Source organism: Pogonomyrmex barbatus, unplaced genomic scaffold (assembly GCF_055798465.1).
Source record: "Pogonomyrmex barbatus isolate J1 unplaced genomic scaffold, ASM5579846v1 scaffold17, whole genome shotgun sequence".
NCBI classification, from domain to species: Eukaryota; Metazoa; Arthropoda; class Insecta; order Hymenoptera; family Formicidae; genus Pogonomyrmex; species Pogonomyrmex barbatus.
Window position 1 is genome coordinate 3336694 of NW_028297113.1, and position 27258 is coordinate 3363951.

The 27258-nt window shown below is 38.5% G+C and overlaps 4 protein-coding genes and 2 long non-coding RNA genes across 15 annotated transcripts in view; 3 read left to right on the forward strand and 3 right to left on the reverse strand.

Moving 5' to 3' along the window:
- LOC105431177 (cytochrome P450 4c21-like) overlaps positions 1 to 4521 on the reverse strand; it is a 10965-nt gene extending 6444 nt beyond the window's left edge. Inside the window, exons 1-2 of one of the 2 annotated variants that reach the window (XM_089074410.1) lie at positions 3858 to 4521; positions 523 to 635 (exon numbers count right to left, since the gene is read on the reverse strand). In XM_089074410.1, coding sequence (XP_088930536.1) covers positions 523 to 635; positions 3858 to 3867 — 123 coding nt within the window. In that variant the 5' untranslated portion in view covers positions 3868 to 4521. Of the gene's footprint in view, positions 1 to 522; positions 636 to 860; positions 1064 to 3857 lie in introns of those variants that run through there. The other variant, XM_011645205.2, reaches the window with a different exon arrangement.
- A 1-nt stretch (position 4522) lies between these two features.
- On the forward strand, positions 4523 to 7818 carry LOC105431176 (dihydrolipoyl dehydrogenase, mitochondrial). Of its 2 annotated transcripts, none has more exons than XM_011645204.2 (7): positions 4523 to 4698; positions 5318 to 5603; positions 5667 to 6033; positions 6112 to 6456; positions 6575 to 6666; positions 6771 to 7096; positions 7424 to 7818. In XM_011645204.2, the coding sequence occupies exons 1-7, from the start codon at positions 4654 to 4656 to the stop codon at positions 7487 to 7489; spliced, it is 1527 nt and encodes a 508-aa protein (XP_011643506.2). In that variant the 5' UTR covers positions 4523 to 4653; the 3' UTR covers positions 7490 to 7818. The 2 variants fall into 2 exon arrangements, with proteins under 2 accessions (XP_011643506.2, XP_088930538.1); XM_089074412.1 differs by lacking the exon at positions 4523 to 4698 and adding an exon at positions 4952 to 5085.
- LOC148937075 (uncharacterized) lies at positions 6691 to 8281 on the reverse strand. Its single transcript, XR_016138705.1, has 2 exons — positions 8152 to 8281; positions 6691 to 7844 (listed from the first exon to the last, which is right to left on the reverse strand). It is a non-coding gene; the product is annotated as an uncharacterized LOC148937075 (long non-coding RNA).
- A 176-nt stretch (positions 8282 to 8457) lies between these two features.
- HDAC3 (histone deacetylase 3) lies at positions 8458 to 11184 on the forward strand. Its single transcript, XM_011645203.3, has 2 exons — positions 8458 to 8745; positions 8824 to 11184. The coding sequence occupies exon 2, from the start codon at positions 8840 to 8842 to the stop codon at positions 10142 to 10144; it is 1305 nt and encodes a 434-aa protein (XP_011643505.2). The 5' UTR covers positions 8458 to 8745; positions 8824 to 8839; the 3' UTR covers positions 10145 to 11184.
- The window catches only part of LOC105431172 (cytospin-A), a 46315-nt gene continuing 29950 nt past the window's right edge, over positions 10894 to 27258 (reverse strand). For 5 of the 8 annotated variants that reach the window (XM_011645201.3, XM_089074398.1, XM_089074399.1 and 2 more), the window contains 10 exons: positions 21715 to 22090; positions 17604 to 17972; positions 17308 to 17520; positions 16776 to 17231; positions 16161 to 16596; positions 13845 to 15806; positions 13213 to 13404; positions 12857 to 13030; positions 12334 to 12716; positions 10894 to 12130 (listed from right to left, as the gene is read on the reverse strand). In XM_011645201.3, coding sequence (XP_011643503.3) covers positions 12041 to 12130; positions 12334 to 12716; positions 12857 to 13030; positions 13213 to 13404; positions 13845 to 15806; positions 16161 to 16596; positions 16776 to 17231; positions 17308 to 17520; positions 17604 to 17972; positions 21715 to 22090 — 4651 coding nt within the window. In that variant the 3' untranslated portion in view covers positions 10894 to 12040. Of the gene's footprint in view, positions 12131 to 12333; positions 12717 to 12856; positions 13031 to 13212; positions 13405 to 13844; positions 15807 to 16160; positions 16597 to 16775; positions 17232 to 17307; positions 17521 to 17603; positions 17973 to 18559; positions 18718 to 21714; positions 22091 to 27258 lie in introns of those variants that run through there. The other 3 variants (XM_089074397.1, XM_089074400.1, XM_089074401.1) reach the window with 3 other exon arrangements.
- Positions 22088 to 27044, forward strand: LOC105431171 (uncharacterized). The gene is made up of 2 exons (XR_968262.2): positions 22088 to 25538; positions 26438 to 27044. It is a non-coding gene; the product is annotated as an uncharacterized LOC105431171 (long non-coding RNA).

Genomic DNA, 27258 nt, shown 5'->3' on the forward strand with positions numbered 1-27258 from the left:
AATATCGTATCTCCAGTTTATTTAAATTTTTGTATTAATTTAATAATATCGAGATAATATTGAGAATATCATACGATGATACTATATTATATATAATTTATTACGTTATTATTTCAACATAAAACAAATGCAATCTTTATCAGAATATAAAGTCATGTTATGATAAAATTGATAAATTGTATTTAAAATTTTTGAATTAAATTTTATTCAGTAACTTTATATCTTAAATTAGTTAGTAGTAAGTATGAAATCGCTAAAGTTACTCAATTTATATATAATTATATATAATATTATTTATATAATAATATATGTTAAATTTACATAAATGTATATTTGTACATACATAAAGGCACATCTATGTTGCCTGGGAAAAATTTTAAATTTACTTCTTTTGTGCATATTAGATATCTTATATTATCTGTAATATTGCTAGTTGAGATTTTTATCTCTTTATAATGTATAAAGAAATTTTGAAATACTATTTATACTAAAAACATTATAACAAAATAAATGTTCCTTTACCTTTATTTGATCTGGTTCGCACATTCCAATCAGTACTTTATGAACCATATAAAATTGTAATAGTGAATATGATGAATACTTTTCTGCCGTTTTATTTATGATATTTAAAATACCTATAAATTTAAGTAATAATATTAATGTAATGTTATACTATTAATATAGTATTAAATATCTGTAAGAGAAATTAAATTTTATCTCGTTTTAAAATATAATTAATTTAATATACTAATAATTATTAACTTAATATTTTTGATTATAACTTAATTTTGGAGTTCTAAATTTAAAAAATTCTTCTATTCTAATTCTTTAAATTTTTTAAATATATTGTTTGTTATTACCTCCAGATATTCCATAAAGAAAAATGTAAGAAGTACCCAGAAGTGGTATTGCTTTTAATTCTGGTAAATTTAGTCTTTTAATAAAAAATACTTTTTGATACCAACTGCAGAAAAAATAAATTATAACAATTGTCAAGCAAATTAACGTAAAACTTTCAAACAACATTGTATTAAACAGTAAAACAATAATGAAGCGTATTATAACTTGGTTACAAGCGAAATGTCAATGTTGTAACAAGGCTCTTTTATATACTTTCTCACAAATGAATTAATTCAATAATAGAATCTTGTAAAAACTGTTTAAATATATGCAACAGTTTATATTTCAACGATATAATTGAATGCGTTTAGATTAGATTTAATTTAAGTGCATCAAATTATCTTTTTTAAAAATTACTACAAGTTCTCAAACAAATTTAAACATTTTCATTCGCACATTCGCAAATCTATAACCAATGTTATGTACTAAAAAGTAAATGTTCATTTTTTAGAATTATAAAAATGATCCTAAAACATAGATGTCAGACATAATATATGTTCAAAATTTAGTAAAAGCAAGAAAAAATATGATATGTAAATTAGAAAAAAAAAAAAAAACAATGATTTAAAGACGTTAAAAAGATGCTTATATATCTTTCTTACGAAAAAAATGCTAAATTAAAAATTTTGGCGTCTGTTTATGTAAAAATAATTTTACGTATTCGTCAGAAAAAATATATTTCCTCAGAAAAAATAATGGATGTATACGTAAAAAGCTGTAAAAGTAAAAGTTGTTTTTAAAAAAACATGTTGACATTTTAATTCCCCTTGAAGTGGGGAAAGTGACATTAAGATTTGGACTCTGGTTATATCACGGATGAATTTTTTAATTCATCGATTAATCAATCGCATAAAGCGCAAATAAATCTTTTTTTTATTCATCGATGAAATATATTAATGTGTTTATTTATATTTATATGAGTATTAAATGAATATGAATATTAAATACTCTAAATTATTGATATCTATCAATAATCATCAATCTTGATCATATACATATGTAACATACATATATAACTGTCGACGTTTATAAGTCCATATTTTTAACCGTTGCTTTTTTTTCTTGAATCTTTATATATCGAGTTCGATTGAAACGTAATGTAATAACTTTTTCGGCGGTCTGCTCTGTCGGAGCTCCACCATTAAACGGGACCCCCATGCCAAAAGTGTATACATTGCGCGAGGCCAATCTTCGGCGTTCGAGTTTAAATATTAAGGGCCGTCTACATAGGACGCAACACACAAAACATGCGGATAAACGCAAAACGCGCAAGATGACGTTTCACCGCACGCAAGGTGTACGCATTCGCAGTATGGTCGTCCATATGCGAAAGTTAAAACAACTTTAACTTTCTGCTTTGCCGCAATTGCGTTGACCAAGTTGATCAGAGTGAGCCAAAAGATAGTCAGAAAGAAAAATTTGTGACATGTGAAACGCGGCAAAGAGAAAAAAATTCACAAAATTCAAGAAATTCTTCATGATCGCACTTTTTCATATACACAAATATATTATCGCGGTGTCCTTTTAGTTTACGTGTTCTATTTATCGGGCGAATCTTCGTTTTTACTTTTTTTTTCATTAGACGTTTACATAAGTTTAATTCTGTTGCATTTAAAATATAAAATAAAAATAAATGTTTGTTTTTATCCATTTTGTTTCAGAGTTCAGAAACAATTTAGAGATTAAATGCAACTTAGTTACGTGATGCCTTGTGTTCAATGTAAACATCTTGCAACTTGATTTTCGTCGATTTTCGCGAATGCGTCTTGCGTTTTTTCTGCGTCGCGACTTGCGTGTTACGCCTATGTAGACGGTCTTTTATGCTTGAACAATATCACCTTGACATGCTTTTATATACACATTTCTAAGTTTAGCATCTGTGCAATAACATCTGTGCTTGAATAAAAAAAAATTAACATAACAAGTAATTTTGTTTTTTTGACATGAAAAAATATTTACACAAAATTATACTGATTATATAAGATTATATAAGAAATATAAAAATAATTACATTTTACATACTTTAAAGTATTTATAGACTTTACAATTAAACGTTTATTATAATTTATAAAAACAATTATGACTAATTAATGACACCGTCTATATCCGTAATGAAAGGGTATTGAAACTAAATTGTATAAAAGATTTCATATCGAAAATTGATAGTGCCAACTTGTAATTGTTAGAAAAATCTAATATAATTATTGTACTGTGAACAAAATTTAATGTGTAAAAATATAATATTATAATGGTAATATTTCATTAAATTATTATCTTTTTACATTCTTTTTTGATTGATGAAAATTTTACATCAAAAATTTTAGTTTTAACATTGCACGACAAATAGAATTGAATTATTTCGAGATTCTACTGCGCAGTCTAAGTGATTAAGCAATCTCAAGGTTTATTTCAAAATGTATAATTCATAAACATTTAATATAAAACTTGGCAACAATCTAAATGATAGTATTCTCAAGATTAACCATAATGTATAATTCATAATTCATAAAAACTTAATGTATTAATGTATATAAATTTTAAATAAGTGTGGATGTTAAAACCAATGCACTTGTCAAAGACATTCAAGTCAATGTAGTTTACTAAAAATTACACGGCGTTAGTAAAAAAAAAATGATCTTAATTTAATTATTAAGTATAAATACGTATTATATTGAATAAATTCATTTTAACTTGTCCGAGAAACTTGTCTGGAGTTGATATCGCTAATTTAGTTTGAATGGAATCCTTTCTATATTAAGCTTTCTATATTAATTTTTATTAAAACGATATAAGATATAATTCAACAAAAATACAAAAAAATTTAAGAAAAAACACAAACGAAAATCATGTCATATATTTGATACAGTAATAAAATTCGCATCAAGAAATACAGCAAGAAGATTATTACAATTTGGTCGGAATATGTGTTCGATAAGAATTAATAAATTTATACAGACCTTCTACCATCGCCGCCGATCTTCATTGGCGATTCTCTTTTTTTTTGCACGCATGTTTTAAATTTTTTAATATTTATTGTTTACTATACGATTAAATTTAGTACCAAATACAATCACATATGAAAGTATATACATAATCAAATAAAATACAATAAAAATACGAAACTTTTCGCAAGATACAATTGAACTTGATATAATATATTTTTTATTTTTGTTCTATTTTATTATTTGATATTGCACATATGATATTATATAAAGAGCAAATATAAAGAAAGTATCACTTCATACAACATTAAGATATAACAAAGAAAAAACGTGTAATTAATAGTGCACAAAATAAGTACAGCGCTTTTATATTTTATTTTTAATATATGTTTTGATAACGCGAAATTACACGAAAAGAATTAAAATATATAAAATAACATAAAAATCATTACTTATGTCGTATCATTTGATCCACGTATTGTGGAAGTAGCATGGACACATCCCAGAATAGGAGATTTCATTGGCGATATCAGAAATTAAGTGACTGACTTAATTTCAATATGCTAAAATGACTTGGGAGTACGGGAATTTCCATGAAAAAGGCCGGATAGCCGAAATTTAATCAATTGCCGCGCCATCTCGCGATGTAATCCGTGAACTCCAACAAACGTTGAATTACAGGCGCCTTTACGAGGCTAGGTCAGCCGAGCTGTCGCGATAACCGGTTGGTCGTTTGTTTCACTGCCGTGAATTTTCTCCTTTTGGTTTGTCCCCCTACTTAGTGCCGGGATTTGAGGTAGATTTTAAAAATATGATGCAGGCCAGTCTTTGGAACTTGGTGACCACCTCAATCAGGGTAAGTCACGGAGGTTGTTTCGTTCAAAATCACGCGGACGAGATCTAGAGATATCTTGGATATCTCTTTCGTAATATCTCGCAGGTTAGCGCAATTTTTCGCTTTAATTTGTCGGAGAGAATTTTTGTGATGATTCTACGTATACGCCCGCACGCGAATTGACCGGAGTTGCGTCTCAACTTTCGAGAATTCGATGAGAAATCTTTATGATTTCGTTTTATGAATAAAGACAGCATGACGAATTGGTTATGTCATTGCTCTCTTCGTTAATCTATTACAGGGTCTGTCCTCTTAGCTATACTAAGTAGCACTTTCTGCACTCAAAATGAAATTGAAGGAAATGGAAAAATTAAATGTAAATAGAAAAGGAATGTAGATGAATAAAACGTAAGATAGCAAAGATGTAACAAAATTTATAAATATTATTTATATATATAATAAGAAATATATCTATAATAAAAATATGTAAATATGCAATGTGTATGTGTGTGTGTATATGTATATATATATATATATATATATATATATATATATCTTTGTTTTTGAATTAGCAAAAGTTTTCTTTGCTGCATATGTTCATCGATACATCAATTCTAATATTCTTTCTATTTGTTTTCAGCCAATATGTATAAAACGTATCTTACCAGGCATGACTGCCACTCAACAACGTAGATACGCTAGTACAGTGGACGCAGACATAGTAGTGATCGGGGCAGGTCCCGGCGGATATGTAGCAGCAATTAAAGCTGCCCAATTGGGCATGAAGACCATGTGTGTAGAAAAAGGCCCAACTCTGGGAGGGACGTGTCTTAATGTTGGATGCATTCCATCAAAGTCACTTTTAAACAATTCATATTACTATCATATAGCACACAGTGGGGAATTAGCAAATCGTGGAATCATCGGTGAGTGAAGCTAAATGAATCATTTATCAAAAGTTGTATTATAACGGGAAACATTCTTTACAGTACCAAATGTTAAATTGGACCTCAACAAAGTCATGGAACAGAAGACAAATGTAGTTAAAGCCTTGACTGGTGGTATAGCGGGTTTGTTTAAAAAGAACAAGGTCGAATGGGTCAAGGGTCATGGAAAAATCACTGGCAAGAATCAAGTTACTGCCTTAAAACCCGATGGATCAGTAGAATCGATTATCAATACTAAGAACATCGTGATAGCGACTGGTAGCGAAGTTACGCCTTTTCCCAGCATCGAAATCGATGAGAAAAAGATCGTGTCCTCGACTGGTGCACTGTCGCTCAGTGAAGTTCCTAAAAGGCTTATCGTTATTGGAGCTGGAGTCATTGGATTGGAATTGGGTTCAGTTTGGCAAAGGTTTGCTTTAAAAAATAAATTCTCTGCTATAAAAAAATTGATTTGCACTAAATTCTTGCTAAAAATCATTTTCTACAGATTAGGTTCCGATGTGATAGCTGTTGAATTTATGCCAACTATCGGCGGTATGGGTATTGACGGAGAAGTCAGTAAAACCATGCAGAAAATCCTCACGAGACAGGGTCTAAAGTTTAAACTGGGAACAAAAGTCACGGCTGCTAACAAGCGTGGCAATGAGATTGTGGTTTCCGTCGAGGATGCAAAGGACTCTAGTAAAAAAGAGGACTTGGCGTGCGATGTGTTGCTTGTGTGCGTTGGTAGGAGGCCATACACTCAGAATTTGGGTTTGGAGGATATGGGCATTGAGAGAGATGAGAAAGGAAGAATACCAGTAAACAATCGATTCCAAACGGTGGTGCCTAGGTAATCACAAAATTTATGTCGCAAATGAAACAGCGATCTTGGCTTTAATTTCTTTCAATGTTTGGAATTATCTCGATGACTTTAACTAATTATTTTATTGCTATAATTAAATTCGCAGTATTTATGCCATTGGTGATTGCATCCACGGACCAATGTTGGCTCATAAGGCCGAGGACGAAGGCATAATCACGGTAGAGGGTATTGCCGGAGGTAAAAATTAAATATAACTCGGTGTAGCACTAAACGTGTAAATATGAAGATGCAGTTTTTTATTTATTCAATTCGATTAAACATGGGGACATCTCGCGATGCAGGTGCGGTTCACATTGACTACAACTGTGTGCCGAGCGTGATATACACGCATCCGGAAGTTGGTTGGGTTGGCAAAACGGAAGAAGATCTGAAAAAAGAGGGTATCGACTTCAAGATCGGCAAGTTTCCATTCATAGCGAATTCCCGAGCGAAGACGAATCTCGACACAGATGGTTTCGCGAAAGTACTCGCCGATCGTAATACAGATAAAATCCTGGGCGTGCATATAATCGGACCGTGCGCGGGCGAGCTCATCAACGAAGCTGTTCTCGCAATGGAATATGGCGCCAGTGCGGAAGACGTTGCCCGCGTATGTCACGCACATCCGGTAAGCATCTAATTACGATTTTGCATTGGGTAGCTTCGCTTTGTCCTTCCATGATTAATCGTGATTACATATTTGTATATGTATTTAAAAATTTTCTACAAGAAACATTGAAAGCACTAATTAACAATTCCTTGATAAGTTGTTTATTATATTTATTTTTATTATATGTTTTTTAGTTAGATTATTATATGTTTGATAGTTTATTAAAATTAATAAATTTATTAAAGTCTATTTGAAATCTATTAAATTGAAATTGATAAAAAAGAAGTTAAAAAAATGTACAAATTATTTTATCAATATTTTATATTTATTTTTCCTTTCTTTCAGACGTGCGCTGAAGCACTCAGGGAAGCTCATCTGACAGCCTACTTCGGCAAAGCTATCAACTTCTAAATTTCTATAGAGAATAAGTAAATTACATATATTAGTTCATATCTTGATTGTGCGTTTAGCACTAAACATACCTGTCTTCTTCCAAATTTACTGAGATAGCATATTGTGCGGACAGACATGTTTTTCATGCTAAATGCGCGTGATTACGCGGCTCTTTTGACTTTACATCGTAGCCTGAATCTAGTCTACGTATCAACGTTCTACGTCGCGTGAATCGTAGCACGTCGCATAAAGAAATATGATTGTAAATAAAAAGCCATCATGCGGAGGTGATTTTATCTCTGTCTAATTAGTGTATTTATTACAAATAAACGAAAATGCAGCATAATTTGTCGGATTCTTCGAACTGTTCATTCTAAAAGAAGAAAATAAAGATAGAGGATGATAAAGCATTCAACAAAGCTAATTCAAAAAACATTTTATAAAAAAGAAAAAATTTTCAAATTTTCTCGAAAACAGGAAGAGAACATGTTATTATTTAATGAAAATTTTATCCTATTTTCCCCATATTTGTTAAATATAATATTTTTTAAATCTAATATCTATTTCTACATGGACCCCTAAGAATAGAGAGATGGACTCTAAAGTTTAGATGAGGGAGGGTGTAGAAACTCAATAAGCGGAAGGAATCATTTTTTGTCATATTCATTTCGCTCACTCACATATAAATGTGTGTCTGTGATATGCTATTTGCAGTAGTAACACGAAGAGATTCACACACACACACACACACTATTATATTATATATATATATATATATATATATATATGGTGTGTGTGTGTGTGTGTGTGTTTTCAATGTGGTTCCATGTAGTTCCATAATGTAATTCCATATGTTACAACATACGATCTGCAAAACAATAGGATCTTGCCGCGAATATGCTTCACTTCTCTAGCTTATGCCCCGTCCTTAATTGTAAGTTCGTGGCTGTTTGTTCACAATTTGAAATGTGGCGTCTCTGACTCAAATAACAACCGATTGGCGTCGCAGGTCGCACGTCTCGTGCGCCTCGATTGTCCGCTGAATGAATAATTCTTGTAAATATTTCTATCTCGACATCTACTTGATAATTACCGAGGAATCGCACAGCAAGAATCTAGTTCGGAAATTTGTGGCTCGTTGAAGTGAACTGGTAGTCGGGGAGTGAAACGAAATTCATCCTTTTTAGTTATCCTAACCTTTTCTGATTGACGCTACGGCGATAAGATTCGTCAATTTGCAAACCAGATTATTGCATTCTTGGAAGGAATATGAGGTACGTACTCACGTTCCTTCCAACAAGTATAAACATTTGTTCTCTCCCAGTGACACTTGCAAACCTTCCTCTACGTAGATAACCTAACCTCAACATGGGCAGCTACAACAAGAAAGTAGCATATTTTTACAATCCGGAAGTCGGCAATTTTCATTATGGACCAGGTCATCCTATGAAACCGCACCGACTGTCTGTGATTCACAGCCTGGTGCTCAATTATGGCCTCCACAGGAAGATGCAGATTTACCGGCCATATCGTGCCAGCACCCACGATATGTGTCGCTTCCACTCGGAGGACTATGTGGAGTTCTTGCAACGCGTCACACCACAGAATCTGCAAGGATATACCAAATACCTGAGTCACTTCAATGTAGGCGACGACTGTCCGGTATTCGATGGCCTCTTCGACTTTTGTTCTATGTATACCGGCGCTTCGTTGGACGGTGCCACCAAGCTAAACAACAATTGCTGTGATATCGCCGTCAACTGGAGCGGCGGTCTGCATCACGCAAAAAAATTCGAGGCGTCCGGCTTCTGTTATATTAATGATATCGTAATCGCTATACTGGAATTACTCAAATACCGTGCTCGAGTGCTGTACATTGACATTGATGTGCATCACGGAGATGGTGTGCAGGAGGCCTTCTATTTAACTGATCGCGTAATGACTGTGTCGTTTCACAAATATGGCAATTACTTCTTCCCTGGTACCGGCGACATGTATGAGATTGGCGCCGAGAGCGGTCGTTATTATTCGGTGAACGTGCCGCTGAAGGAGGGGATCGACGATACATCATACATACAAGTTTTCAAGCCTGTCATATCCCACGTGATGGAGTTCTTTCAGCCGACGGCGATAGTCCTTCAATGTGGTGCTGACTCCCTTGCGAATGATCGACTCGGCTGCTTCAGTCTCAGCACGAAGGGGCACGGCGAGTGCGTAAAATTTGTGAGGGATCTAAATGTACCCTTGCTAGCTGTTGGCGGTGGCGGTTATACCCTGCGTAATGTTGCCAGATGCTGGACCTACGAGACGTCCTTACTCGTGGATGAACAGATTAGCAACGAGCTACCATACACCGAATATTTAGAATATTTCGCGCCAGATTTCACTCTTCATCCCGAAGTTGTGACCAGGCAGGATAACGCCAACAGTAAACAGTATTTAGAAGCGATCACCAGACATGTGTGTGACAATCTTAAGATGATCCAGCATTCACCAAGCGTACAGATGCAGGACGTCCCGTGTGATGCGCTGCCTCCTGAAGAGGAAAGACAACCGGAACCGGATCCGGACTCGCGGCAGAATCCACAAGACACGGACAAGATTGTCGAACCGGCAAATGAGTATTATGCCGGTGACAAGGATCAGGACAAAATGGATGTGAACGACTCGTGATAAAGACAGTATCGCAATTCACAAGGTCGTAAAAATCGCTTGAGCTTTCATACATGATCCAGATTTATATATACTTGGAGCTCTTGTCGATATTAACTAAATGAGTATGAAAAAATTAAACTGGGATTATCTTTTTTATGACTGATTTTAAGACAATAGAAAAATTGTACAGTAATTGTACAATTATCAAGTTTTAACTTTCAATATCATTGACATATGAAATAAAACTGACAGACATTATTTTGCAATATATATATATATATATATATATACACACCCTTCGAGTGCGAAAAATGAAAAAAAAAAATGTAAATATGACAATAGACTGATTTGTATTAATTATGAAAAAGACATTTCGTTGAATAAAAGGTTGGTGTTCATAGTCCATTCTTATTTTTAAGTCTTTAGTACAAACTTTAATCAAGATATCAAACAAATCACAAAACTATATGAGCATCTGCAAGACATTATCTTGAAATAAGAACAGACTATAAATATCAATCTAATATTCATTTTTCTTAAAATTAAAAAAAAAAGTAAATTAAATTTAAAGTAATTTAAATTTAATATACAATGAAAATAGACGTAAATCTTGCGGATTTGAATCATGGACAATTATATAAAATATATAAAATATATCTGTACTTTAGATTTTAATAAATTTGTTTACTTGATTCATATTTCTACTGAGATGGGATTAGTTTCTTAATTGAAGAAACATTCGATAATCACACGATATGATCAGAATATTTGGATTTTAAATATCATTAGGCAAGTTTATTGTTTTACATCAGACAGCAATATCCGTATTGTCTACAATGGTACAACGACGATGAGGATGATATTAATAGCAATAGTATATAATAATAATAATTGCAATAACGAATAACGTTTGTATCTCTGTCTCGGGGCTGTCTTGCTATATCACAGAGAACTTAATCTTCGCACGATGTAATTCCCTTGTCCCTTGTAAAACTCTTTTTCTTTTCCTTAACAAGAGTAGAAACGCAAAACGATTCTCTCAGGCGCACGAGGTAAGGGAGGGGACGGACCTCTCCTCTTGGTAAGAGTACTAAATGCGACTAATTGCAATAAATTAGGACTCTTAAATTAAGGCGCTTTGTTCTGTACATCCCGTATTTTGTAAACTCTACAAAAAGTCTCTCGAAAAATAATACACGTACAAAAATACTCACGGTACGAGAGGAACGCAAATACTCGATTTCCGACTTTTACCCTTTGCAAGAACGGTGCAAAAAACTATGCGATGCAGAGGCAATGCGTGTGTGTACTTTTCGCGAATGCATCGCGTCCGGGGTTTCGCCGTTGAGGAACACCGCGCGCAGTTACATGCGGCTACTTTCGTGTGCAAAAGGCTTAAGCCTACGCGTTATCTAGCTCTTTTTTTTTTCTTATTTGACATACGAAAGATTCTTCCTAAATTCGCTTGTGCCCTACAAAGCGCTCGCGTATGTGTACGTGTACATATATAGGCGCATATATATATATATATATATGTGTGTGTGTGTGTGTGTGTGTGTGTGTGTGTGTGTATAAAGTTTTCAGTCTCATAGTAACGGCAATTCCATTTGGTGTTTGGTCTTCCATCGAACTCTCTGCATATACTGCATTAATTAATACGACTCGTATTAATTTCGCAATTCTCTCAAAAATTATATACAACGCGTACAAGGAGATAATAATTAGTAGGCAGTGCTGATTCAGCGATTCTCGACAAATCTCCGGAATCTCTCTTACTGCATCTTCTTCTTTTTGTCCTTATAAGAATTTTCTTGACTAGATGCTGTTGTTCTTTCTCGCTCGTTTCGCGATTCCGAACGCGATTCAACCGATATAGCAGCCGCCTGACAGGCAACGTGATGAAACAATAATCAATTACGTTTCAAAGTGCTTGTAAATGCTGGTCACGTATGTCATGACTTGTTGCCAATCAGGTCGCTCGAGTTGACACATTTCGCCGATGTTCTGTGAAAAGAATAATTTCTCTAATTATAACCGGTTTAATTGCTGATGACTAGATCGAGAAATTTCTTTCATAGGAAGATATACTCGTATGACAACAAATGGCATGCCCGAAATTTTATATCCTATTATATAAACAATTTTAATTTGTGAGTCATATTTTGTGAAACTTTTGTGATTCAAGAATAATCTATTAGTCAACTTACCAAGGTGGTAGGTATGCCAACACTCTCGGCAGCAGAAAAGGCGATCGAAAAGTTCCGTCGTTTTTCCGCCGGCGTCAATGTGTCGTACGGCACCTTTCGCGGCAGATAGGAGTGCAAAATTGCGCACAATGCTAGGCCATCATTCCAGGAACTGCTGAAGTTAGTTATATCGATATTACGGTAGCCTGCTGTCTTATTTTGACACCATTTGAGCAAGGCATTGCGCTTGGACCCGCCGTTTTTCACTAAGCCGCACAGAGGATCCTTGCGCTCTGACAGATCGGTGACGCTGTTTCGACGGACGAAATCAATCGCCTTGGCATTCAAAGCGGCTGAATCCAACAATTCGCCCGGACTCAAAACTACAGGCGTTGACTTTGACTCTGCGCACCAACAAATCAAAGCACGCGATTAAATCATGAAGAACAGAAATTCTTCCCAAAATGCGTAAATCATTATATGATTATTTCGTATCATACAAAATTTCATATTTCAGATTTGTGCGATTTTAATTGAAAATTACCTGATACCGGTTTCTTCGTGATTGTAGATTGTGTTTTGTTATTATTTGTCGAATTGGCCGTACAGATCAGATTGTTGATTTGCTGTTGGTCCCTAAGAGGAGCTTTTAAGGATATAATATCCGTAGTTCCAATCGAATTTAGAGAGGACGTAGAACTGCTACGACTTCCAGATGCTACAATATAGACAAGTCGATTCTTTTATTTCTTCGATTTATATTTTCAAAATATTATATATCAAGTTTCAAAACTAAATATTATTTTATCTATTATTTAATATCATTATTTCAAGTAAATGGCATTACAAATACATATTAGCAACTATTAACGTATTAATATTATAGTATACTATGTTTACCGGCTTTTTGTTTCGTGGAGTTTTCGATACTCTCAATCAAACATTTTACGGAAAGTCTCGAGTCTTGACGAGAAATATTGGCCTTCCTACGAGCTGCGATCTCCTGTTGCACGCTCGTTAGCACGGATTGTTGGGTTTCTGTTGGTGTGCTGACTGGTCTCGTAGGCGGTTGTTGTATCACTTTTTGATTAGCTGAAAGATTTTCAAGTACTCATTAATGCTTGTTTAATAAATTGTCATCTGAGTAATTTCAAACAAGTAATAAAAGCGTCAAGCCATAAATATCCGTAAAATAAAGCACAGATAATTAATAATAAAAATTTGATAAAAAAAATAATTTTGAAAGTCTTTTTTACGATGGAAGATGGCACGTTTGTACAAATTAATTTAATAGTGAGAGAGTGATTTCATGATAGAAAACATAAATAAGCGAGTATATATCATAGCGTGTAAAGATATCAAGAAGTTAAGAAACACAAAGAAAGGACGACAATTAACCAGGGGACAACATGAGTACAATGTAGATGCTAGTGATGCGAAGCCTCGTAGCCTGCTTCGTCTAGATTGAGGAGACGGACAACAGGCCGAATTTTTGCGATGCAAGCGATTCCCACATTAAGAGAGCGACTTACGGTCGCAAGACTCGCTTATCTGCGGGCGCCGTCCCGACGGCATTCTCAATTCCACGTCCTCTATGATCGTCTCAAACTTTTCTCTCAAGGATGACGTTAGTCCAATCGGTGGGGCTTGATTCCCCGTGTCCGCGTTTCTTCGCGACATTTTAGATTCTTCGCACGTTGTGTGAAGTTTACTTTCAGAGGGAATCGCTTTCTCGATCTCAGAATCGTTCTTGTCTGCGTTGGTCTGTAGGCTATCTTGTAGAAACTTCATGCGAGTCAATCGATTCGTCTCATTCGAATTTGGACACTTTGATTCTTGTAACTCCTCACTAGATGTCGAGGATTCGGTTTGTTTTTCCTGATTGATGGAGGAATAGGTTAATGATTCCGAGATCTTCGTTTCTTTCTCTAAATTAATATTTAAAATACTTCTCGATATGTTTGATAAAGTAACTGGAACCGATGAGGGATATCTTGATTTATATTCAATTTTTGAGGGTGTTAACAGCGGATACGATTTCCGTCTTATTAGAGAAACACTTGATGTAGATTCGCAAGAATTTTTTACTTTTTTACATTCGGTACTTACGTTCTTTGTAGATTTTGGCGATGTTATATCAACTTCAATATTTTCATCAGACAAACTAGATATTTTGGATTCTGCAAGCGTATCAAAAACTTTTCCACTCTCTGACATAGATGCATCGAAATGCAGAGGTTCTGTCACAGTTTGATCATCATCGATAATCACGTGCTTTGCTGTCCATAACTGATTATTACATAGAGTTTCTTCTTTCAAAGCTTCATTTTTTAAAGAAGACGTTTCTGATGGGGATCCATGATTCTCAAATCTCGTTTCTTGTAACTTTTCCTCCTCTTCATCACTCAGTTTATTTAATAATTCGGTACAATTTTCGGTTTGTAATTCTACAGATGTTTTTGATTTCGAAGTTTCGTTCAAGACAGAGTCGTCGATCCCACAGCTTGATTTTGACTCAGGCTTTTTCAAAAATAGCCCTTGCCTTTGCTCAGCCTTATCGCTTTCCTTTAATCTTAAATATACAGATGAAGAATCTGAGTGCGCTCTTATATGCCTGAAGTCTTTGTTTGCGCCTTGTTTTATCAAGTCGTTCGACACAGTCAAAGTATCTGTTGTTCTTGTTGTATTATTTATAGACAGACTGGCTTCAACTAGATTAGGCAAGCTCATGTTGGTTTTCGGACTGCTGTAACTTCTTTGTAACAGCTTTCCCATTTCCGGATCGACCTCGAACTTGAGATCATTCATTGCGCTCTCTATGTCAGAATATATATAATCCTTCGGTACAAAAAATCGACTGTTCGAAATGTTAATGCCGTACATATTTCCATTGGCATTCTGAATACTGCGTATACTTTTTAATAAGGAACTCTTAGCCATTGTATTTTTTTCAGACTTTTTATCAGACTTGTCTGTGACAGTAATGTATAGTTTTGGATAATCTTCTATTATCGGAGATTTATTGATTGGATTATGAGAAATCGTATCTGATTCGGAATTGTTTAAATAAAACTTCGATGATTCATTTCTTGAAAATTCCGATGGTTTCTCATTATCTAAACATTCAGCCGCTTCGTCTGTGACGCATTCGATATGCTGGCTGCCGGTACGAAAGGCGGGACAAAATTCAATCTCCTCGCCGGAAATCAATTTGTCCTCTAATTTGATAGCTTCCTTGAGTGTTGACGCGCCGCCTATGGTGGCCGGATTATTATTCGGCAAATCAAGTCTGTTTTGATTCGCGATATTGGCGTCCTCAAGCGCTTTATGCGAATCCCAGCCGTTCGTCGTGGCTTTCAACAAGCTATTTCGTAATGCGTGTTTTCTCGAGTCATAACGCTTCTTTAAAATCATCCGACCACGCTTTAGTATAACACTCGCCATTTTCTCTTTAGCGACATCAAGTGTCTTGCAGGAATTCACTACAGTGCTATCTAGTACGCAGTCCGATTGAGGAAAAAAGGAACAATTACGAAATTAATAAAACAAATATGCAAATAAAATAAATTACGAGAAGAATTAATGTTTGCGACAAATTGATTTCGTTCCAATAAGAAATATTCTTTTTCCGATATTTACTAAAAAAAAACTTTTCTTTTTAACAGAGAATATTATATGTTAGTATATATATCTTTTAAGTGTTTTTAAGTATTTTAAGTGTTTTTCAAATGTTATCAATATACAAACTAGATTTCTAAATCTTGATGATTCGTCACGTACCATGTTATATTATCACATAATATATCACATAATGGTTTAAGAAAACTCGACAGTTTTCGTTTGCTTACCTTTGTTAAGCTTATCGAGTTGTGCTTCCAGTGCTCTCAGCTTATCTCTTTGCGCCTTGTTTTCCATGACTACGCGTTCCAACTCGCTTTGAGCCTCGGTCTTGAAATCGTTGGCAACTCGTACGGTCATCAACAAGTCCGTTTGAAACTGCTCCCATTCCGCACTCTCCTCCTGCCGCAATTTACGTTCATCGGCCAACGCACGTTCAAGCTCATATTGATGCATTTGAGCCTCGCGTTCTCTTCGTTGTGCTTCACTTAGCGCGGCTTTCAGCTCCCGTTTGTCCTCCAGATGCCGTTGACACTGTGTTTGCAATTCTGCCAGAGAATCCCGGACAAGTTGCAGTTCTGTGCTCACCGATAATCGTTCATCCTTCAATTGATTCAATCTGTACTCCAAATCATCAATGGCAGACTTCGCGTTATTTCGGGATACCTGAAAATCAATTTGTATAGAAGTAATTCTCTTTATTATTTATACAAAAAGTTTACTCAGATATTTTTACGGTTAAAAAAAATTAATCGATCGCGATTGTTCAAAAAATTAATTTTTAAAATTTAATGTCTATTATATATATATATATATATATATATATAGAGAATAACTTTTCGTACTTTATATTCTTCCTGAAGTTGCGAATATTGATCTCTCAATCGATCGTGGTCGCAATGCGAACGCGCCAACTGTTCCTGTAATGCCGCCGCTTGCGTTTCAAGCGTGTCCTTCTCCCGCCTAGCTGCGTCTAACAATTCGTCCGCCTCACTTTTGTTTTCCAGCTGCCTTGATTGTTCCAATTCCTCGATCTTTGCTCGTGCATTCTCCAATAGAGTCGCTAATCTACTAATCTCTATACTACGATTCGCGCCTTCTTGTCTGGCTTCCGCCAGTTCCATATCAAGTTGCTTTCGTTCGATGTTCGCGGAGTCCACTGAAGCCTCCAGTAATTCGACACATTTCGTCAGACGCTCAGTCTCTGCCGCACTTGCGTCAGCAGTCGCTCTCAGACTCTTCAGTTCGCTGATCAACTCTTCCTGCTTCTGAAGTAGAGTCTCTCGTTCTTCTTGTGCACTCTGCAACCGTATAAATAATTACATTAGTAATTGATAGACATTTCACGTTTATATGTATACATTCAGATGCACTCACTTTCAAGAGATCTACTAATTTCTGCTCTCTTTCAGTATTATAACCTTTGGACGCTTCCTGCGGTTGCTCTTCTCTTAAAAGCAATCCCTGTAAAGTGTCTACCTTAGATCGAGAGTCTTCTAACTTCTCTGTCTGACGGCACAGTGACTCCAACAGAACTCCCTTCTCCTCAGTCAGTCTATCATTATCCGCTTGCAATTCTGTCAGTTGCGCCTGTGGGATTAGCATTTATTATAAGTAATTGATATTTTCATTATTATATAATATCTTCTTGAGCATTAATGAAGAAACGATACCTGTAAGTCACTTAATTCCTGAATAGTCGCCTGTAATTCTTCGTTTGTGGAATAATGAGTTTCCTCCATCTGTAAGATCCTGTCCTGCAAGCACGCCACCGAAACCTCGGACATCGAGCTGGAAGAGTGCTTGTCCCAGTCGGGAGTAGTGCATTGAGCTCCTTCCTGGGGTGTACTGGTGATATGTGCAGAACCATCGTCCTGTGGAATGGCGATGGAGGCTGGTGCAGAATTATGGAGTCTCGAGGCATCTAGCAACAGTTGCTGTTTCTCCGAATCTGACAATGGAGAATGTGCCACGTCCCTGAGACGAGCACGAAGGGCTTCGTTTTCCTCAGTAAGACGTTCTAGCTCCAAACTATGCTGCTCCTATTCAAAGAAACAAATATATATATACAAATCACTGATTGATAACATGCATTAGAACAATGACAGGACAATCTTAAAATGACAAATGTAACATTTCAAATTAAAATTAAGTCTCAATGTATCTAAACAGAAACAATGTCATTCTATACTAATGTAATTATTTAATTACTATTATAAACAAAACAAGTTTAAGTTATATTTGTATCGGGACCTTGCCGTACTTAGGAGGCTGTACAAACACTCTGAAAAGAGTGGCTGATGAAAAGCATTGGAGAAACAATAATAGTGAAAGACGTGATACGGCGACGTGACAGAGATGATCGCAATCAAAACATTCGCGTGGCCCTCGTCTCGCTTGAGCAAAAACAGAGGGAACACGCGAGACGCTGTGGAATGACGCGTCTCTCGTAAATATTCGCGCCGATTAGGGCGGGAAAGGGGGAGGTAACACGGCCAATCCGGATTCGAGGTTAGAATCAAACGAGATCCGGACACGGACGGTCGATGAAACGGAGCTCGCGACCGCGACTCACGCCGGCGACCGACGACGAAGATGTCGTCGACGATACATGGACTTAGGAATTTACCGTGGGCGACGAGAAGCAACGCTTTTTCATATCGGATCCGCTCGGCCTCCCCGGCTCCTCTTCCTCTATGTAAACATCCCCGCCGCGTTCCACGCCCTCTGGCTCAGTTTTTCGAGCACGCAAAAAACGGCTCTCTCTCTCTCTCTCTCTCCCTGCCTCTCTCGCTCTTGCTCTCTCTTCCTCTAATGTTCTAACGGTTACGTCGGTTACACGAGCCCCGGGACTAAAACCGGTAAAATTTCCGTCGAGTTCAGATTCCGACGCCGCGAACAGCCGAAAATGATGACGGCGAGAACGCGATTTATCGCGTCGAATTTCCTCGTTTCCCGCAGCGTCCAAAAATCGCAGCATCCGAAATTACGTAACGGAAAGTGTCCTACGATTAGCAACGATCACTGGGAAAAGGGAGAGTAGCGATAGGAGGGTGCATTCTGTAAGAGAAATTTTGTAGAGCTGTTTCTCGTAGCGAATCTTTGCGCATTGTTTGCCTTTTAGAACGAAACAGGTGTGGCAGAGGAACAATCGCAGAAAAATATAACGATCAGCAGGTCAAAGAGGAATCCCGGAGAAAGAAGGGATCACTTTCGCACAGTGTTTCACGTAGTGCCGAGGTGGCAGCAAAGGATTTTTTGAACAATTTTTTTTGTGAAGATGATTTATTTTTCAGGAAAGACACTTTTTGTAGCGAAATTTCTAAGATCGAGAAACATGGCAAGACGCAATTTTCGCAATAGAAAATTATACTCTCGGACGTAGATGTCAAAATGGATGAATGTCAGATCAGTTGAAAACTGAAGGAAAAGTCCGGAGGAAAAAAAAAAAATTGTGGTTTAAGATATCATCGATTCTAAATTGACATGCAAATCAATATATCATCCAATAAATTTCTAAAAGCGGCGAATCTTAGCACCGCTGAAGAGATGCCGCGTATCTCTCACGATCGATCTGTTTAAACGCAATTTAGATGCAAAGCGGATATATTTTTACAGCCGGCCGGCGGTCGTCCTCGACCGTACCTTACGTTGTCTTCCTTGTACGGTCACGAACGGAGAGGAGGGGGGAAGGGGGGGACGGCAGCGCAAGTATGCACGGTGCAGCACGCCAGGTACGACGCGCGTTTTAGCGAGAGGGGGGAGGGGGGGAACGGAAGGGAAGGGATTAATGCGAGACGTCAACTGTTGCAGATGAATCAGAGCGGCGATGTGACGCGATATAATTCATTCATCGAGCGCATTTTGCGACGCAGTAAGCAGCAAATGCGACTCGCATATTTTTCAGCCGGCGGGGGGAAAACGGAATATCGATGAATGCGTTCGAACGTAGAGCGTAGAAGAGACAGATCTTTGTGTTGCTCGAATAATCACGGCTAAGAATTGAATTAAGAAGTAAGTAGTAAGCTAAGCTAAGCTCTCAATTAACAAGCTTCGAATTTTTTGGGGACTAATTATGTTGAATTAATTTAATTTAAATTAAACTATTTAAAAAAAAAAAACTCAAAAAAGTTTTCTGTGTTAGTATAATAGAAAAAAATATAATACAAAAGGATGTACTCCTTATTAAATACTTTTCCTTTGTGTAACCTGCTTTCGCTGAATTAATAGGACAATGTGTATCATCATGTAGATTAATTGATTCAGTAAATTTGAAAACAATTTCAAGAAATTTGAAAAATCAATCACTTTCTTTATTTAATATTAATTTAAATGAAAAGGCAATAAGGAAGAAATATAGAAAGATTTATTGTTCTGTTTTTATTAAAATTTCGGTGGTATCAGAAAATTTATTACTTAAAAGCGGAGATGTTTACGTATATTAATACATACAACTTTATGGCTTTATATATATTATATTATGTTGAATAAACAATAAATAATTCCGTATATCCTGTATATCGAGATAAACGTATCCGAAATAGCGCGCCGAAAGTTGGCTCCGGTTGTACGGCGCGAAACGAGGAGAAGGACGAACGCGTGAGATATTATTACAGAATAATACCGAATTGTATGGAGATATCGGTGGGGGAGAGGAAATACATATTTATACATCAGTCGACCTTTCGCTTCTAATAAGGAAAGAAACTCTTTGAATCTTTCCGTCATTAGCATGAATTTAAATTTTTATCGTTGGCCCACTTAAATGTGGAATGTGGGAGACGAGATGATATGAGAGAACAAATAAAAACTGTGCATACCCAAATGCCCCGATTGTGTTGCGTTAGAAAAATAATTGTCGAGAAAACAAGGACCACTTTTAATTTCAACGAAAGATAACTCTCGTCGGGAAGGCGTAACCGAAAGGATATTAGGAAATTGTAGATGTGTGTGTGTGTGTGTGTGTGTGTGTGTGTGTGTGTGTGTGTGTGTGTGTGTGTGTGTGTTATACAGGTATTTTGAGAGAAGAAAAGAAATACACGCGATAAGAATAATACGAAACAAAGACGTGAATGGTGATCACGATTGTCACCTTCGGATTATTTTGCCGGATGTCAGTTTCTCAAAAAATAAAAAGATGGAAATATTAGACATAATTAATATTTTTTAATATCGTGTGTACTCTGTCATACGAAAATAAAATAAAAATCTAAAATAAAAATCTATTTTCGAAGATTCCTTCTCCAAATCGCAGGAAAAATCAAAATTGTCATCTTTCTATTACCGTTTAATTAAAAATTCAAAATTTTCAAAATTCAGAACAACTAGCTAGAAATTTGTTCGCCTCCCCCCAAAAAAAAGAACTGAAGTTTCTGCTTGAAAAAATGGTAATCATGCACGGAAAGAACACTTTTGCTGGCAAATCTAAAAATTTGATTAGATAGATCTGAAAATGATTTTGTTAGACCTTCAAAATTATTATATATATATATATATATATATATATATACGATGTTCAAATTGATTGTTAGAAGAGCAAACATTTTTGCAGTATTATCATCATATTTAAGTGTTCTATAAAATAATTTTGATGGGCCAACAAACTTGTGATAGTGTATAGAGCCTTTTTAAAGAAATCACAAGCTGACCAGCTCGTTTGAATACTTGTTTGGCGACTATGCAACATTTAAGTAAGTATTATGTAAGAAACGAGCTAATCGCTGTTCGGTAATCGGAAATTGTTTCTCAATCGGACGATTTTTCCGATTTTTCGTATACGCTTACCTTAAGAAAAGCCAGCTCGGCGCGCAGCTCCCGCAGGTTTTGGGCGTCGGAGGCTGCGTCACGCAGATTCGCCTCGAGACGCGCGCGATCCTTGCGCAGAGCCTCGACCTCGCGCTCCAACTCCTGCATCCTGGAGGCCTTGGTGGGGCCCTTCGACGCCGTCGCCGCTTTGGGCCTGGCCGGCTCCTTGCTGCTCAGGGAGCCGGCCCAGTTCCCAGTCGGCGAAACGTCGCTCTTCGCCTCCAGCGAGGAGGCGCTCGGCACCTGGCGCAGCGTCGCCGATTGCTGCTGTTGCTGTTGCTGTTGCTGCTGCTGCTGCTGCTGCTGCGGCGGCGGCGGTTGCTGCTGCTGCTGTTGCTGCTGGCTGGGCTGTCCTCTGCGAAACAGCGATTTGAACTTCATCATGGTCACTGGACACTGGTCATTCACCACGTAAATCAGACAATCTTGTTTCTCGTAGCACGAGAAGGGGACTCCGGGGAAGGGGGAGAGTTCGAGAAGGAGGAAAAACGCGAAACGAAATAACTCCTTTTTCTTTTCGACCTGAGTTCTCGTTCCTTTCTCGCGAGGAAGCGATTGTAAAGCGTCTACAACCTAGAACGATGCCTTCGCCGTCAACAGACGATAACGCTGTCGACCGTTCCCGTTAGCGAGCGTTTCCAGGACTCGGACGAAGAGGAGAGCAAGAGCGTCGACACGACGACCCTCATCCTGTCCACGTTTCCTCCGGCTATGACGTAACGGACGTAATCGTTGCTAGGTCACGGATACGAGATGCCGGCAGCTATCATGGTACGGCGGAGGCGTTCGATAGCAATTCTGCCTGCCGATTAGACTCTCGCAGAAGGGCACCAAAAGTCAGTATTGCAACGAGAAGACTAAAGGGATCCTTTCACGTCGCAGTGAATGTCGCATGTGCGTCACCGATGAAAAATCAAGTGTTCCTTAATTAAATATAACAAATCTCCGACGTCATATATTCGTAAAAAAGAAAACAGCTGATCTAGATTAACAGTTCGCCACGAGATTCCATCGAATTCAGTACGCACTCCGATAGCCTACTTAGAATTCTTATCGTCGATAGGAATCACTTAACTCCGTATCTACGCGATTAGCGTTATTTTGAGGAACTTTTACGATCAATTCGAGTCGTAGTACTTCAATCTCGATACGCTCAAGAGTCTATCGTCAATTTAGAGAAATTACTTTATATTTCGTACAATTAATGTCCCGATCGCGAAAACGAAATATTAGTTTCTCGACGGATGCTCTCACGGCCAAGAACCGACGCACTTCCAATACGTTTACGTTTAAGAGCAGGGGATCTTTAACGGATCGTTTCGTTCGTTCCTTCAAAAGTCATCAGATCCGTGATCGAGTCCGAATGGATCGCCGTGAACGATCGACATGACTCAGAATACCGAGATGTGTCAAACTGACGCGATCGCATCGGTTATAGAAAAATCCTCTTATTTTCGGCAGTTCGATCGTTCGATTTGTGACGGGCGTTAAAACGCAGATTCAGCAGATTCCCACGTCCATCGCGCGACTCCAGTCCCAATTCGAAACGTATCCAAGTGCGTCTTCCGATTTCCGTCCAGCTTCCGGCGCGTTTCGACGCGCGAGAAGAACCGCCGCTCCGTCAGTTTCGCCGTGTCTTCGCATCTTCGCGTCTCGCCTCGGGTGTACGATCTCGAATGTACGCGTCCTCGGAAGCCGGCTTTCTCTCGTTATCCTTCCGTTCCCAGGACTCGCCGATGGCCACGGCGACGTTACACGACACGGACGAACGATCGCCGCATCGTGTGGCGGGCGCTCGCCGAGGAATTCGAGGATTCGTGCGCGAGGCGAGCAGCCTCGAGCCACTTTCTTCCTCGATCCGTGCCGAGGGAATCCTCGCCGATTCCCTTTCCTCCTTGTCCTCTTCTTCTTTCTCCTCTTCTTTTTCTTTCTCTTCCTCTCTACCTCTTCGGGGATGCCCCGTCGTCGAGAGAAACGGGGCGATCCGGAGACCGACGACGTTGGTCTCGCCGCGTGGTGACCACTTGTTGCTCTCCGATTCGGCCAACGACCGCGGAGGGACGTTTCGCCGAGCACGCCGCGGAAGGACGCTCGTGTGTCCTTGCGGTGGCGCGGACCCCCCCTCAAGGATCCCCTCCTCCCAAGGACGATGCTCGCGCGAGTCGATGAAGACGGCCCTCAAAAGGCCGATCGAGGAATTCAGCCGAAGCGAGAAGAATCGTCAGCGAATAATCGTTTTCCGGTTAATATTTTACATTTTAGGTGGAGCAATTCCCGGAGGATCTACGTCCCGACAAGATCCGGGATTGGCGTCCTCGGGAGGGACCTCGACGAGGATTCGGTTTCAGCCGATCTTGGGACATCGACGAGGACGACGTACACCACACGACGGTGCATCGAGTACTGAATACACGAGCCGACAATCGTCCCCTCTCATAATTCCGAGTCTCCCCCCCCCCTCCTCTCTTGCCCCTCTTCGTCCCCTTCCTCTCTGTCCGGCCAAAGCTTTTCTTAGGCGGCCGCCTCGACAGGCTGTACGAAGGGCCAACGAGTTGTAAATGCAACCAGAGGTCGTACTTGGGCCGTCGTATTCGTCGGCCATTGAGGAATTCTCCTCGTCGCGAATTCCCTCGTGATCCGCGCGTCGCCTTTTAAAGAGACGTAATCGTGGACCACTTTGCAGAATAGACCGAAAGATTACGATAGACACACGTGGGGGGAAGAGCGGAGGATGCTCAAATTTAATAACGCCAATTGGTGGCCCCGAATTGAATTACACGTGGTGGCTGACGCAAATCTTCATAGTGCGAAATGCTAATTTGCACATTCCTATTATATTTGGCGATGGTGTCTCGGACGGAATGTAATATGCTAATTTTAAGATATCCTTTTCCGAATATAGAATTCTTTTCTCTACCGAGAATTCGGCCGATATGACTTTGTCAGTGCGGCCTTTGAACATTCAAGGTTTATAATCGAGCATATATAACTTCGAATTCTTTTTCACGCTTAAGAAACATTTATAATGTATAAATATTGACCTTGAAAAGTGTAAACTGACAATTTTCAATTTTTAAACATTCTATTGTAAAAAACAGCTACTACGTTTTATTATAAAATCAGATTGTTCGGTTACCAAAGAACGATATGATAGTAAGATACTATGTCAAATTAAAGAAATAAGATTTAAGAAATATAGATATAAATGTATGTAACCGAAATCATATAACTTCAATGTTACATGACGTTACGGAGGATTAATTCGATTTTTAAAATTTTCGAACTTTATGGTCAAGGAAACTTGTAATCTAACGAAGCCGACGTCTCAAATGAATGCAATCGTCATTTCCTTAAATTAATTACGAGTAATGTGTGTGCCACTCATGTATGTGACATCAGGAAAGAATCGAGCTGAGAACAGATCGCAGTAATCGCGGATTAGCGATCTTTGAATGGCAGCTACACGATTGCCCTTTGACGCACTTCGATCACTCGGAATCGGCGTTGATTTTCGATCAGAGGGAGAGAAAAGGAGAGAGAAGAGAGAGAGAGAGAGAGAGAGAGAGAGAGAGAGAGAGAGAGAGAGAGAGAGAGAGAATAGACTGGTGGGACGAGAGAGACAGCCGTCGGGCTCTTGGAAACGGGTACGCGCCTCGTCGCCGTCGAGGATGGCACGATCGAGGAGGGGAGGGGAGGGGAGAGGAGGGGAGGGAAGAGAGAAACGGAGGAGCTGCTTAAGGAGGCCACACGGAATCCGCAGACGTCTCACCGGTCGACCAGTTTTCTCATACGGTCGACATATGGTATGTACCCGGTGGCCAAAAGGTCTCCTTGCCTTTGCAACGCGGGACCCGGAGGTACGGATAAATCCTCTCGTTCCTCTCGTTCTATAGGCACGTTCCTTCATCGTTCGCCGATCGTGCCTAGATGCGTCGATCGTTCCGATATCGTTCTCGTATTTGCCTCTCGAAGCTACGCAAAAATCAAGTAAATTTACATCGTGCACCTCAGACACTTGTATCGGTATGCACGTAGACAATGCGGTTGCGCGTCGATTTACGAGTACTCGTAACTGTACCTAGACGAGAGGAACAAAGAAATTTTTATCGCTGAAGGGAGCTCGCCGAAGAGCAGGATGGAATGGCATGCTCGAAACGTCAAACCTAACTGTTCGCTAGACGGTCGAATGACAAGCAGATATTGCTATCGTGTTTAGTTACTATCGATGTGTCAGTCGTAAGAGTGTTTATGACAACGTTTACGACGTGGCTGTTAAGCGGTATTCTACAAGAAGGCAGACAACTGCCCGAAATTCATCAGGATATAATCCGTAGATAAGAAATTAGAATACTAAACCAGAGTTGGACCTCGGACACGCGACGGAAACGTGGATTTAAGTGTTTATATTACAATTCCGTCTGCGATACGTCGTGCCTAACACGATTATGAGAAATATATGTGGAACATCAAATTATCATGAAATTCATCAATCCAGGAATATATTATGCGGAAGAATCATAAGCGAAGCCAAAACCGAACACCCGCTCGAGGCTCTACGGCTCTTTTTTTATTTACATATTTTTATTTATTTCATTTATTTATTTATGCTTATATTATTATTGTTTATCTTACATTTATTTATTTATATTTATTTATGTTTATATTTTCATTATTTATTTTTATTTACATATTTATTTTAAAGAAGTTTTGAACAAAGATACGTCGAAGGCACATCGAGGACTCGACGCGGAGGAAAGGAATTGAAAGGAATTGAAAGGAAGACGACGTTGCACCGTGATTCCCGGTAAAATAGTTTCTTCTGCATGCGGCGATGCGGGGCCCCACATCCCGCGGGGGCACGTAACCGGGGGCCCGCGGCGCGGTTGCATTTGCACGTGTGCCGAACCTCCGCCCGGGGCAAACCGGTATACGTTTTTCCGGCCGACGGAAATACGACACTCCTCGACGACGACGACGACGACGGTCCCTCGAGCTCTCTCTCTCGTCAGCGGATATGTGAGCAGTCGCTGCAACAGCCACGGGTAAAAATGCGCGAAGCGCACACCAGAATTTCTCGCATAATCGCCCCCGTCGTCGTGAGGTGAGATCTTGGATTTCGCTCTCCTTCGCAGGAATATCCTCGCGTTGGGAACGAGAGAAAAAATGGGAATAGAAATCGACGCGGAGAATCGTCGTCACGAAGAGGAGGAAGAGAGTGCTTGAGCGCTTGTGTGCTCAGAAAAATATATGGTTATGTCATAACGAATGGAATGATTCTCAGATACGAATACAATGAACTGAAATTAAAATTATTATGTTGAATTTTATTAATATTTCAAATATTCCGCCCCTCCTCCCCCCACCCTCCCAAGTTTCTCCCACACTTTCACGAATTATTTTGTTTCCAAAAGCGATATGGGAACTCTCGTGTTACAACTTTATATTGTTCAACGATTCGATCTCGACGATCTCGGTACGATAAATAAAGGCACCGAGCTCGCGAATGCTCATTGTATGAATCGG

Bases quoted from the DNA above. Each gene is read 5' to 3' on its own strand.
- LOC105431176 (XM_011645204.2), top strand. From the start codon at position 4,654: ATGATGCAGGCCAGTCTTTGGAACTTGGTGACCACCTCAATCAGG. The intron at 6,034-6,111 runs GTTTGCTTTAAA...CATTTTCTACAG, and splicing joins TTGGGTTCAGTTTGGCAAAG to ATTAGGTTCCGATGTGATAG. The intron at 7,097-7,423 runs GTAAGCATCTAA...CCTTTCTTTCAG, and splicing joins GCGTATGTCACGCACATCCG to ACGTGCGCTGAAGCACTCAG.
- HDAC3 (XM_011645203.3), top strand. From the start codon at position 8,840: ATGGGCAGCTACAACAAGAAAGTAGCATATTTTTACAATCCGGAAGTC.